Here is a 14,170-nt window from a genome sequence, read left to right on the forward strand (position 1 = left end):
TCACCTGTGTAGCTACCAACTACCCTTTAGACTACACAATTTAAATTCAAAACCTTGACTACCGACTCCAACCATGTCCTATGAACAGAGTCAACACACCCAATGTAGTTCAACACTGGTGATACACTTTTTAATCTAAGCTAGAGCAGTGACAGATCATTTTTGTTGTTAACATGCTAAGATCAATCACAAGCCACCTATGTACTTCTAATGTGTGAACAACCTAGTGTCTCCGCTAACTAGGTCAAGGTCATCTGGAATGATAAATCTACTATCAACAGTCAACCGCAATTAGCTAGTACAATCAAACAAACCAGTTCTGTTAGTTTAGAATAGAGATGTGAAGTGTTCGTATTCATGATAACATCGGATCTATAGGCTTATAGTAATATGTGTTCTCACTGCTGTGATGCCATAGTCTATATTCTTCTACCATTTTTATCTGTTTACTAATGCTAAGTTATATGGGCCACTTGGGGGTAAACCATATATGGTCAAGAAAAAAAAACTGTAGTAATGCTCTTTAGTTTAGGAGGCAGTATTGTTGCCAACCGTATGCCTTTTCATTTGTAGTCATAATAGAAATACCGAATTTTTTGTAGACAACAAAAACAATAACGACAATACATTATTACAATAAAAACAAGATGAGGTATATCTATTCACAATATTAAACATTTATAATGAGAATAGCTCTATGAATAGCTCTATGTCATTCATAACAACTCGATCAAAATTTGTTAGTGGTTTGCACCTTAGAAGACTTTTCCTAATGAAAGGTGAACTTACATCATTGAAGTGATGCAAATAAAAATAATATCAATATAAAGCTAAGACATCAAGCTTTAATTTGATGTAATTTCTGTCTTTGTAGACCAACTCAGTCCAGTGATGCAAGGGTTTGAATGAGATCTTTTCTTGGATTGTGATGACAACTTCTATAGCTTCAGTAACGAGACCGACAAAATAGAGAGGCATAGCGCTGCCACTTGAAGGCATGGGCTGATATCAATAATGAAGAGGCAGGCAGCCGTGCAACTAGTGATGCATTTTGGCAAGTGTTTTTTTTCTGAGCGCTTTAACCACAATCGAGTTTTGTCGATTATATTCTTGAAACATCCTGGCAGTCAGATCACCTCAAATACCAAAAACAATCGCAAATGATAGAAAATACCGATAATTTCTGATGAAATCAACTGAAATTATATGTAAGTCTATCTTTAATGCCACTGTCAGAGAACTGGTGGTTGGGGCAGCACTGAACCTGTTTCTTTATTAACAACTGTATTTGACTGATCTATAAAGGATTCCATCAGATTATTTATCTTTTGTCAGCAGAATAAGAACAATAATATTAATAACAATAACATGAATTAAACACGACTCTGAATCCTTAATCCCTTCTCTAGCTAACACACCTACCTGCTAGGCATTTCAACCATAGGTTGTGCAGCCTGGTAAACAAGACAGAAACCATCCTGTGCTGAACAGTGAAGTTGCTTCTCTTAAAATCGTAAACGAAAGTGCAACAAGGTACGAAGAAGTTAGTAACAACTTGTCGTCACTCGGAGCATAGTGTTATAGAGACAGTAATACAGTACTGCCAGCGTACAGAACTACACAGGAAAAGAAAGATGATGAAAGTGAACAAAGAAGTGGGGAGGTTTCTAGTATCTACCAAAATATAAAACTGGTCGCAACTGGAATAGCATTTGTCAAACCAGCAACCATCTCTATCCCAACAACTCAACAATATCATAAGGAAGGAGTGTTTGTATGCCAATGAAAAAAACATCACGTACTGTAAATGCTTCATTACTCCATAGCGCACTTATAGACAAACCTGAACGATGAAAGCGTGTGAGTACACCTACCTCACTGTCTGTAGCGTATTGGATTATAAACTAACAATGTGCCAGCAGCTTCTTCACAATGAGCTAGTGATGCGCCTGGCCACAATGAAAGCGTAAGCCAGTAGTCTCTTCACATCTTTTGATCATATTACGCTTGCCCGAAGACTTTGCATTGATTGCGTAACTTGCCATAGAATAATTTACATAGAGCTACTTTCCATAATATATCCATATAAGAGATGGATTTTCAGCAAGGTGAATGACTTGGGTGTATTAGACAGAGAATAGCAGGCAAGGGATAAGAGGTGGGTGGTCAGCTAAAATGATGCCAGGAACTATTTGCTGTGCAATATTTCGAAGTAGGCCTACATTTTATTTTTGGTATAGTTTTAATATTTTTTAATAGCTTAGATAAAAAAAATCGTGAAAGAATTGCATAAAACAAAGAGAAGCGAGTAAATCTCTAAAGTGACATCACCAAAGATTAGATTAATTGCAGCGACTATAGGATATAACACTACATTCCCACTAAGGTGAAAACGGCAAACCTTTTGGAAACAAATTTTTTTTATAAATTGTATTTGAATTATTTTTCCTCACGTAGTGTAAGGAAAGAGTGCACAACCCTTGACAGCCATTTTATTCTCTTCCATGTGCTTCATAAGTAAAGCTAAAAATGGTGGCAGAGTAACAACAGTAAAGTATAATCTTCTCAGCGATCGCACTCATTTTCACCTTACCTAATCTGTCCTCTTTAGAAATACTAAACAAAAAATGTCAACATGCCAACAGACGCTGATTGATTCAAACCTTAAATAGTTTTTCAATTGTTAGCTCATGCGTAGAAACATAAAATTAATAAAAAGAAACTGTGTTTAACATAGCACACAAAATAAATACAAAGTCAGTTATGGATTATTATAAATGTCTTGTTTAAATTATAACAAATTATCAAAGTGCAGGTAAACAGAAAAATTGAATTAAAAACCAAAATAACAAAATGTTTTGTCATTTTGGTTTAAATGAAACAGCTGTGGTAATTTTAAGATAAATGCATTTGCAATAACCAACTGTAAAAATTATTCAACATCGTTGCAAATTGATAAATGGGAGGAATCAATGGATGTGAGCCTTCTATACAGCAGCGCTGTCTTGAAAGTCCTGCAATCTGAGTCAGCAACCAAACTACTTATAAACCATTGTGTTATAACAAACTATTCTGTTATAATATTTATTTAAATAATTGTACCATTAGTGAGATAATCGTACGATTATGAAAAAAAACAAGGTTTTTTGAGAACGAGTCATATCATTGACAAATCGATTAGACACAGTCTACACAGCGACATGTACAACTAATCTTTGATTTTTTAACTTCCCCTTTAGATGTGTGGAGATGCCATTGGTTAAATCGATGGATTACGCGACTGAAAATATGCATCCTGACGGAATAGGATGAAATAGCACGGTGATCAGAGGCAACCTTTACTAAAGTTCTCACACCTTTGCTGAATAGTCAGTTTGAGTTTGACTAGTTTGGTTTGACTAATCATCTACCCACAAGATCTGTCTGACCAGCAAATGGGCAATGAACTGACTTTGCTAGTACTGTGAGATGCAAAATTGGATATGCCAAAATTCTAGAGTGAAATAAAGCAAGGGGTATGAACTTTTGATTTGATGAATATCTCGCTAGCTGGGTAATTTTCAATAACATAAAGAGCGCACATTGTAACAGTGTACACAAACCATAGGTTTGGGAACTTAAAATTAGAAATTATGCGTCCATAGTGAGCGTTGCTTGGTGCTCAAAAAGCACAGAGAGTATGCTTGTCTATCCCCTAGTTGTGCGTCTTTAGAAAACTTTATGTTACACACAAAGAGGTAGATTTTTCTGAAAACTGGATGGGTCAATCGTTCAATATGATTATTGATTATTGACCAATCAGATACTTATCGATCAATCAATTGAGCTTCGAATTAAACTTGTTCAATTTTCAAGTGATCCTTCCACTAGAAGAGCCAATCAAATGAGACTAACACCCAATGAGGGTGCTTTCATTATTCATGAAGAATCGTTAGTTTATGCAGTAGATAACTTTTAGTAAACAATTCTAGCAAGATCAGCTTAAACTATTTGTGCTCTTTTTAGAAAGGGTCTCGTGTGCGTGTGCTCGCAGAAGCATATATTAAATTAAAGCATCTTGTAAATACATCATGAATAACAATCAGTAACTCTTTTTCTTGAAAAAAAGTTTAAAAAGGAGATAATCTGTAATCATAAAAATGAGCATGTTTTCACGAGACATACGTAGTATTTCATAGTATAATCTAGCGACTAAGAAAATAAAACGCTGCCACAGCTATACATGATCAGATTTGTTACCATGGCAACTGCAATAGAAGCAGAATCACACTGAATATCACACGTTCAGCAATTGGCTCATTTCTTAACAATAAACCAAGTACTAATACGTTGTAAATGGTCGTCTACAAAACTTTGACGCTAGGCAACGAGCGTCTATCGCTAATCGCTCAGTGTCTAACTGCAAAAGACTAACGTTACACATACACTATTATAAATGAGCCTTTACATAGTAAATTGATTAGTGCATAAAACTGTGCAAATCTGATAGCAGATTATCAGCTTCAACACTAGACATTGCGAAGGGTAATTGGTTTGCTAGTCACAGCGCAGTGAGCTGTAAAGCAGATACATCTAATGAAAATGATTGACTATTTTTCTGAAAGGATACATTTCAGCATCAAACAACATTTCGCTATTTGCAACATTCCTGTGACACTTGAAAAGGGTGTCACAGGAATGTCATAATTACATGGGCACAAAATAGCATGGTACCAATAACAAAAGATTGCATGAGTACCTTTGAGTGCACCAATCAATTTGTGACATGCAGACTACGCCGATGCCAAGACTATATGAATCGATTCCAAGAATTCTGCTTTAAACAAAGTCGCTTTAAATGACGCAAGCTAAGAATAAGGCTCATATTTCACAGATATGGTATGAAAAGACGAACAGCTAGAGATAACACAGAGCTTTCCTACTTGAATTTAGAGGCTCGCAATCCTGTATTGTTCCAACTGTTTCATCCACATTCGTAAATGTCCTTTCCATGCTGTTTTTTGATATTAACGTTGTTAGTTTAATCCTTCATGCAATACACTACACAAGCCAGTCTTAGCAACAGCCAGTGAATAAACCAGATTATAAAGTGTTTATAACTACCCATATCAGCTGCAGTAAGACAAAAGGCTGCATGGAATCAATGCCTGCGGGTAACTGCGGTAACTGTGGGTAACCAATCATTCGGCATATGATCAGTTACACAGACAACTTACCTCCACCCATGATGGTGAAGTCAACAGATGAAACGTTAACAACTCCTAACAGTGTTCAACCATCTGACAAAGATGATAGATAACAAACAAATTGCGATCCGACTTCACATAGCCTCCCTTCTCATACTCAATATCGTACAAGTACAAAACTTTGAGACTAACCCAACAACTCATCACGCTGACTAAAGGATTACGATAATTAGTAATGATGGAAAATCCCACATACTAAAAAGACCAGATCCATTGCATCATTGTTAATTATTGATTCATGGCATAGTCTGAATCATAGTTAACCTTCATAAGATAATTGCAATACTGAACAGCTTATCTGTGTATCGGTTAATCAGTTCAAAGTGTTAGTGAATACATCAGCAAAGTTTCTTTAATAAAAGCTAAGAAAACATGACAAAGACCCTTGGTAAAGAGTGGTTAGTTCATAGAATTCACCTGTGTTCATGAGCTACTGTGAAGTACCTCAGAAACTGGAAAACAAGGAGAAACTTTAAGACAAAGTTTTTAGTATCGTTTACTCTTGCTGTATCTGTATCAGCACAACATTGACTGAATACACTGGCCAAAGCTAGCTTTGCAGAGACGTAAGACATTACCAAAATGTCTCTGAGATGCCTCGAGCAACTTTTCAAATTTGACAGCCAATCATTTACAATGATACAAACTTAAACCAGTGAGAGCACTGTCTGGGTCTAAATAACAATCACAGCATATGCAAGAGAGCATAACTAAAAACAAAGTCTACAAGCGAACGAACAGGATAGAATTACATGCATGAGTGAGTCCAGCAACTAATTAATAACACATATTTTGTAAGTTCTTAAGGGTGTCTGTAAAGAACTACAAGGGCCAAAGGAGGTAGGCAGTAGTGAAACAATGAGTAGGAAAGACACACCTGACCAGCCTGCCATAAAATAGCCCTTATCAGAGTCCAATTGTGGTCTTATAATTCATAAAAAAGGATTCTATGGATGAGTTTTACCAACAAAACATCAACATGAAAAGCTTACCCTCCATTGTAGTCAGGTGATAGCATCAAAGAGATTTCCCACAGAAAGAGTCTGCACAGCTGTCAGCTAGTAAACCTTAAGAGGACCACCCAAGGCAAGGCAGCAGGCATTGACATACTTGTTGGTGCTTTCTCTACAGCTGACCTAAAATTCAAGTCATTTTCAATCGCAAGTCATTTTCATCATTTGTTCAACCTAAGAAAAAGTTGAAAACCTACCTGCTTGTTTCTCATTTAGCTAACGATTCAGCTGTTTATCTCAATTCTGCCATACAACATGCTATTGCTTGGTACAAGCTAGATTGTCTTCTATAGAATCTAAAAGTTTCTCTACCTGCATGGAATGGTTGAGGGTAGCAAGACACTACTATGTCTCCCATTGTGACTCCTACATGTTTTGAGACTGAGCAGTTGGTAGTTAATTATAACAAAACAATAGGTCAGTTTTAATAGGTCAGTTTTAATAGGTCAGTTTTAATAGGTCAGTTTTAATAGGTCAGTTTTAATAGGTCAGTTCTGATAGGTCAGTTTTAATAGGTCAGTTTTAATAGGTCAGTTTTAATAGGTCAATTCTAATAGGTCAGTTCTAATAGGTCAGTTCCAATAGGTCAGCTCTAATAGGTCAGTTTCAACTAATAGCTGTTCATGTTCCAACATTCTTTAGCAAGTTCCAATTACTTAAACAGGGTAATACATTGAGGGTTCACTTTTTCAGCGGCAGAGATCAACAAACAAACAACCACTCTCTTTAACCTCAGTCAACACTAGTCTTAAGGCACAGCATCTGGCGTCAGTCTTGGATCGCTGATTTGCTATAAAACAAAAATTTTTATTTCAAATAAAATTCTATATTGAGTTCCTTGAATTATTAAAGGTAACGAAAACTAAACTTGAAAAACTTAACATAAGAATTGTGTAAAGTACATCAAAACTACTGTACCTTATCTGTATCTCTTGCTAGTTTTGCAAAAGTAAACCTCAGCAATCATTCTATAACACTGGTTTGCTTGTATATATTAACATTGTTACGTGTATATACCAATAACTTAACTTCAATGATGGACGATACATGCAAGGGTCAATACCACATTAGGTGTTGTATTACGGGTGAGTGTCTGATGCCCTTCACTTATCAGAGAGGTAGATTATTTATTATGGGAGTACCTCTTGTGTAAGACATTTTTACTATGGATGGTGACCAACGTGACAGCTTGTCTATTTTCTATATATTATGTTTGTTTGTTACCAAAGCCAAAAAATTGTAAGAAAAAAGATGTTGTTGCAAGGTGATAGATTTAAATTGAGACTTTCACGCGCATAAAGTAAAGGTACTATCACTGATGGCTATAACTATACATCAGCTCAATAGATGCGAATTAGATATATCCCTGGTATCAGTAGCAAATCCTTCATATTTTCCACATGTAATATATACACACCTCTATAATATGGCTATTTATGTGTAAGGAGGCTGAATACAACGGCGCTATTAACTGTTCACGAGTTCACGAGCAATACATGTACAAACAGCTGATTACAATCAGCAATCATTTTGTTAGCATGTCACTAACGTAATCATAATTTGCTCACAATTCAACAAATGTGCGCAATGTTTTACATAATGCTTTCAAGAAACTAGCTGGCAGCAAAAGGTAAATTTCCATATTTATATGGTAGTAAAAATGCTGAAGGGCTAAAAATGTTTTGTTATTCTCGATGAATGTAACACAAAGATTTCCTGTAGGTGATTGACCTGATCAGGTTTACGATCTAACATACAAAAAATATCTACTATTTGTGCATCACACACATAATATAAAGCATCATAAAATCAACGAGTTAATGTAAGAACTTCACTTTTCAACTGATTGCGAAAACTGCGTATTTATTAGAAAAATAAAATCACCAAAGAGCAAAATACACATTGTCATCATGACAAATACAGTGTATTGGGACGCTGTAGTAGAAAAAATCAAATGGTCAAACAGTGACAGGTGTGAACAGTGACAGGTGTGAACAGGTCACATGTAATTGTCAAATTACAACTTCATACAAAATCAAACTGTCAAATATCAGACATTGTATCTTTCTACGATAACAAATAACTGTGTTTGTTGCTTTCACCGAAGCAATTCAGCGCAGCTCAAAACAACAGCAAAGCCAAGGATTGCAAAGGTGTGCCAGTCGTCAAAACATCAAATAATCAACAGAGAGAAAATTAAGGATATTGTATTCAGCACAGCAGCGTTCAAGTGAATAAAGAGAGCTCATATGTCAAAACAACACATAATCAGCAGACGGAGAGACGAAGGAGAGTCGTATATCCACACCCAACAACTACACATTTTAGTACTTTATATTTTAGCCGAGTAAATTTTAATAATTTTTAACTAATAGATTTTGGCAAAGCATGATCCTACTTTTTCCAAAGCACTATAAAAGTTCAGCTCATTTGAAAATTGTAATCATCATGGTAATCCCCAAGCTACTAGACTTGAGAGCTCTAAGGAGCCAGATAAAAGATCCTTTACTAATTTTTCCTGTTTATATATAATTGTGTGAAAATATAAACCCAAAAGTCTAAAAAATAACAGGTTACACAGCCAAAATTTTTTTAGAAGAGTAAAGCTAATAAAATACAAGATAGAAACACTATCCAGAGACAAAAAATAACACATTGTTTCAATCATCATGGGTAATCCAAAACCTTGACAGATCCAACTAAGACAAAAATGATCTGTCAATCAAATGTTACCAAATGTTGAGTCAGCTTCTCAATAAACAAATTAGCAGCAGTGTCTTTGGATGAAGAGTATACAAATGGAACTCTAATAAATAACAATGATATATATTAGATAGCTAATAGATATATAATATATATCATAGATATATATCTAATAGCTACATCTATATATCAACTAGATATCCATTAGATATCTAGTAGCTATTTGTCAATCAGTGGGCCATTGAGGCCAAGCCAGTGAGGTTTTGCTACCCCTACATTGAGGACAAGATAAGAGTTTTTGTTTTATGCATGAGTTTTGAGAACAACCTTGATAGCCAGTGTTTCACAAGATACTTATATATATATTGCATCGTAACAACAATCAACATTATTTTTTGTGCACAAGTGAGGCCAAGTCTCATTCGACTAATGATTATATTAAAACCTGAGATAGGCCAGCTTTTTATTGACTAGATACACATATTGACATTCGAGCGAGAGATACTGTGAGATAGATTAGAGATTTATTACTAGTGCCCAAAAGAAACTACGCTGTCACGGTTGAACAGAGACTTGCATTCGCCATATTGATGCATTGGGAGCTTATTTAACTAATCTAATCGAGAAGCTGATATGCAGCGCCCGAAAGAGTTGGACAACTACCAAATTGAAAGCTAAGTAAGATGCAAGTAAGATGTATTTATCCTTTCCTGAATAGATACCAAGTATCTATTCAGGAAAGGATAAATTTTGCTGAAATCATAGCTAAATGACGTCTGTCATACACAAATTCACTGACTAAAATAGACAGTTGATTATGGCATAAGAGTGTTGCCTAGCATAAGTCACTTTGCCAGATCAAAACATGTTTATTTATATGTTACAATAGCCCTCAGTTAAAAGTGCTATTATTACACGAAACTATTAATTCAAAAACAGTGATTTTCTGAATTTAAGTAATTTATTTTATACCATTATATTATACGTGAAACAACATTATATTGAAGTATTTTTTAATATTTGTTTAATTTTTTGCCTGACATAGCTACTTGCCACAATTGCGGTCGGAAATAATATTTGCAATTTTAATTTATGTTGCTATTTTATACGTCTTATCGTCTCCTCAAGCTACAGAGCTCTCAAAACTCTCTTTGGAGAGTAAAATATATTTTTGTAGTTGTCCCTCCTCTGTATTGAGTATACAACTTCGCAATTACGGTGTTGTCGTCAATTTATCACTGTTGTTATTCACTTTTTATTCTATCTATAAAGTTTTTTGCTTCGCTCATTTGACTAGAATATGCCAGTTTAATTTCGGTTTATCCGTAATGAAATATTATGTTTATTTAATAAATATAGAAGCTTTAAACAGTCTACCTGATCGAGGTCACTTGTAAGTCTTATTTAACAAGTCGATAAAGTTTTGCTTTGCTTGATTTTAACTTTGAAAAATAAAGCTCAGTCCCGCATCATGTATATTCAGTTTTCTCACAAAACAACCTAGTTACAAATTGCGCATGTTTCAATTTGAGTTTCTTCTCGCTGGAGCTAAAGAAGCAAATCTACCGTAGCACGAGTTCTTTATAAGTTGACAGCTTTTTCCAAATTTTAGTTGTGGCGAAAAAAACCTACCGCTTCATAATGTGATACAGCGAGTCTATTATACAGATTGTTTTTTGCGCCGAAGGAATAAGGCTATAGAATAATAACCTGAGAACTACGTTTGTCAATTTATTGTCATTTGTGCATACAAAAGCTCCCATAAAACTTTGAAGGAACGATATATTTAATTTTCTATGCGATCTTTAGCTTAATGGCTAGTTTTAAGCTGAGAATTTTAAATGTTATACTGTTCATTTATTGGATAAACGTTTTGTTTTAGTTTTTTCTATTTTGCTGTACCTCGACGATATGCCGAGTTTAACTGCGCTTGAAGGCACTAAAATAATATTTTAGTAAACGACTTTTAAAAAAATAGATGAGTATTCACACCATCTCTAAGATTGAGTCTTTCATGAAAGTTGCCATGATATAAATTAGTTTATATCACATTAAATTAGTTTAAATAGCATTTATTGTTATACGGAAAGGGGGCCATAATTTGATAGGCAAAGGCAGAAGATTGTTGTCTGACAAAAAAACTTCATTTATTAACATCACATCTACAACTGAAAAGCAAAGATGCGTGACACATTTTTATATGTTAGAATTTTGTAAGCTTGCATATGGAACAGGTTGGACTTGCAAAAATAAATAAATATGTATCTTTTACTAGTAAATCTTGGTACTAATTGCAGCTTAGCACTTTTGCTAGCGTTTGAACCAATGCAAGTCAATTAGTTCATACAACCTAGGAAAAGGCAAACAAACAGAACGCAGTCAAAATTTGAATAAAATAGAAAAGCAAATTCAACACTAATGTATGTGTGAATGTAGAAGAATTGTGTTTAAAATATTTTTTTTAAAACAGGTGCAACAAGGAAATAAACAAGCATCTTTTCTGTGTTGTTGAGCACCAAGCACTGCTCTATTTTCAAGTGGACAATCCTATTGTTTGTGTGCACTGCCAGAATGTGTGCTTTTGTATTTATGTTTGTATGCATGGCTCTGCTGGTTGAGTAGTCACTCTATTTTGCTTTGGATAATTTGCACAGTTGATTTTGCATCTCACCCTACCAGCAACGTCAGGTTCATTACTTCTCACCTGGTAGTCTGTTAGGAAACTGTTTTGACAAACTTAATTTAACCACTGCGCATCTGGATTGATACCAAGTTAGCAGCACCTTCTAATACAAGTTACCCAAAGGCACTGTAACCATCGGCGCTTTCTTAGCACCCAGAATAATTGCGAGAGGCAGACTCTATGCTATTCGCAAAGGAAATATACTCTCACCTGTGAACCACCTGACGCTGGCCTAGCTATGGGAAGCTTCCACAAGTTGAAGTTACCCACGTGCCCTTCTGTGTCATGTCAGTGGACTAGCAGACCAATGAGTAGGGATTGAAAGGAGAGTTAGTTACACCTATATGCCCCTAAATTTAATAAGAGTTCATCATAATATATTGACAAGTTTCTAAAATGAGTTGTTCTAAATTATTTGTTCAACGTCCAACACCCTTTTCTGTTTAGACTAGTTGCACATGTTATCTACATGTATGTGTTATTAATCATCAGCATTTCAGTGTTATAGCTAGATCAAATATTCAAATGTAAAAATAATTTGACTATTTTTACAATCTGGTAACATTTTAGTATTAAGGTATCGTATTGATATCATAGCAGATGTGGAACACAGGAAGCGAGAGTATAGATATTTTGTAATGGGAACTATCTGAATGCTATTTTAAGTTACTACAATGCTATCTTATTGATGAATGGAAAATTGACAACGATAGAGGCTCAAACAAACTTTTTTCATCGCAAGTAATTTTCAATTGCTCTACGTTAATGTTCTGTTAATATTACGCAAAATTGTGGAGCAAATCCAAGACTACTTGCTAGACGTGGCTAGCAATCACAATACTATACTCATGCAAACATTATCCTAATACTAAATTTGCAAGAGTTCTCCTGAAACAATATAGACCACTCTTCTCTCTCACATCTTCTCTCTCACATTCTCTCTCTGATTGAAATTGCACAGTGCTTGTAGAGAACCTGTTTATCATGAGCATAAACTTCCAGCCGGTAAATTGAAAAATGTGATAATTAAAAGGTGTTCATAGTAGTAAAATCCAGCATGTTTTTTTTTCCAATGTTGTTGAACACTGGTTGTAAGATTTTGAAATAAACATAAAGGGATCTCATTTATTTGAGCTCATTGCACAGCTAGATTGCTCGTTTATTTCATGTTTATTGAGCAGTAATTATTTATACAATATAATGTACAGTTCTAGCCATCAACCTGATGCAACCTATCAGTCAATGCTGAACATTATTCTTTGTTGTCATAGCAGTTGTTCAAGAAATAGGCTAGAACTTTGGTTGCTGGAAATGTGATACTAAGTATTAGTTACTAGCATGTTATTACTATTTGAGGGCTTTATGAGACTAATATCTTTGCATTGACTAAAGCATGCACTGAACCCCGGCTTGTAAAAGGCAGCAAAGTTAAGTGAATAGTCATGTCTTTAAAACTAATCCAATTATTACTGCTCATATGACTTATCAATCCATAACTTTTCATTGATCACTCGCAGTTAGCATGTACCTGATGGTATTTAGATATGATGTGATTGAACAAGTAAATACTCAATTTGTACCACAGTAAAAATACTAGCTGCTATTACCAGCCATGTAATACTACTGTCTATGTCTATCTACTACTGTCTAATGTTTACATGTCTGTAAACTGGGCACGTAACCCGATAGAGTTTCAGAAAAAATATGTAGTGCTTATTATTTACTGTGCAACTGGAGTGGTTAGTTGATTTTTGTGAAGTGGTAATCTCTGACTTGGCTCAGAGAAAGGAGGGATGCTTACGAAATAGCCAATTTGTTTGGAGTTATTGTATGCAGAAGTCTAGATATTATGGAGAGTTTCAGGAAAAAACATGTATCAGCAAAAACATATTCTTTCTACTTGACTCAGTCAATTCTAAGGAACTAAAATATACCTATTTAGAGATGATCAATAAAAAGGAAAGTGTCTGGTTTAATCATCTTGTACATACATCAGCCCTGTACATAATGAGTAAAACAAAAACTTTGTATATTTGTGTAAAAAAACCAACTTCACTTACAGCTTCTTTCTGAAAGTAAAATATCAAATTACGTATATATTCTTATCAATGGTATGTGTATCTAGATTAGAATACCTTTGACATACCGGTATTTTCACAAATGGTACAGTTAAAATTGCCTGACCACAACTGTAAGTACTTCGTTTCAAGAAATTTATTTCTATAAATTAAATTTAAAGTCTTTAGAGAACGCTAAAAGCCATTTTATCTAGCGAAGGCCCAAGTGTTTAGTAGCATATCAACTATTAGTCGCAAAATATTCTTGAAAAGTTTAGCACATTATTTTTAAAATTCTTCAAAAAGACAGGAATGTACCATATTACCAAATAACCAGAATCATAAAAATACTCATGCCACCTACATAAAAAATAAACTAGACCGTACCATGCTAACTGGCGACCTGATACCCTTACTAGAGTTTGCTGTAGCTTAAAAGACATCGTGTATTCTATGCCAGCATTTACA

At 34.7% G+C, this 14,170-nt stretch overlaps 1 protein-coding gene across 1 annotated transcript in view; it reads right to left on the reverse strand.

Moving 5' to 3' along the window:
- Window positions 1-6,365, reverse strand: part of LOC137407309 (polyamine-transporting ATPase 13A3-like) — a 48,997-nt gene extending 42,632 nt beyond the window's left edge. Inside the window, exon 1 of the mRNA XM_068093921.1 lies at window positions 6,239-6,365. Coding sequence (XP_067950022.1) covers window positions 6,239-6,245 — 7 coding nt within the window. The 5' untranslated portion in view covers window positions 6,246-6,365. The remainder of the gene's footprint in view (window positions 1-6,238) is intronic.
- Between the last annotated feature and the right edge of the window lie 7,805 nt (window positions 6,366-14,170).

The sequence above is a fragment of the Watersipora subatra genome, chromosome 10 (assembly GCF_963576615.1).
Source record: "Watersipora subatra chromosome 10, tzWatSuba1.1, whole genome shotgun sequence".
In the NCBI taxonomy this organism is placed as follows: Eukaryota; Metazoa; Bryozoa; class Gymnolaemata; order Cheilostomatida; family Watersiporidae; genus Watersipora; species Watersipora subatra.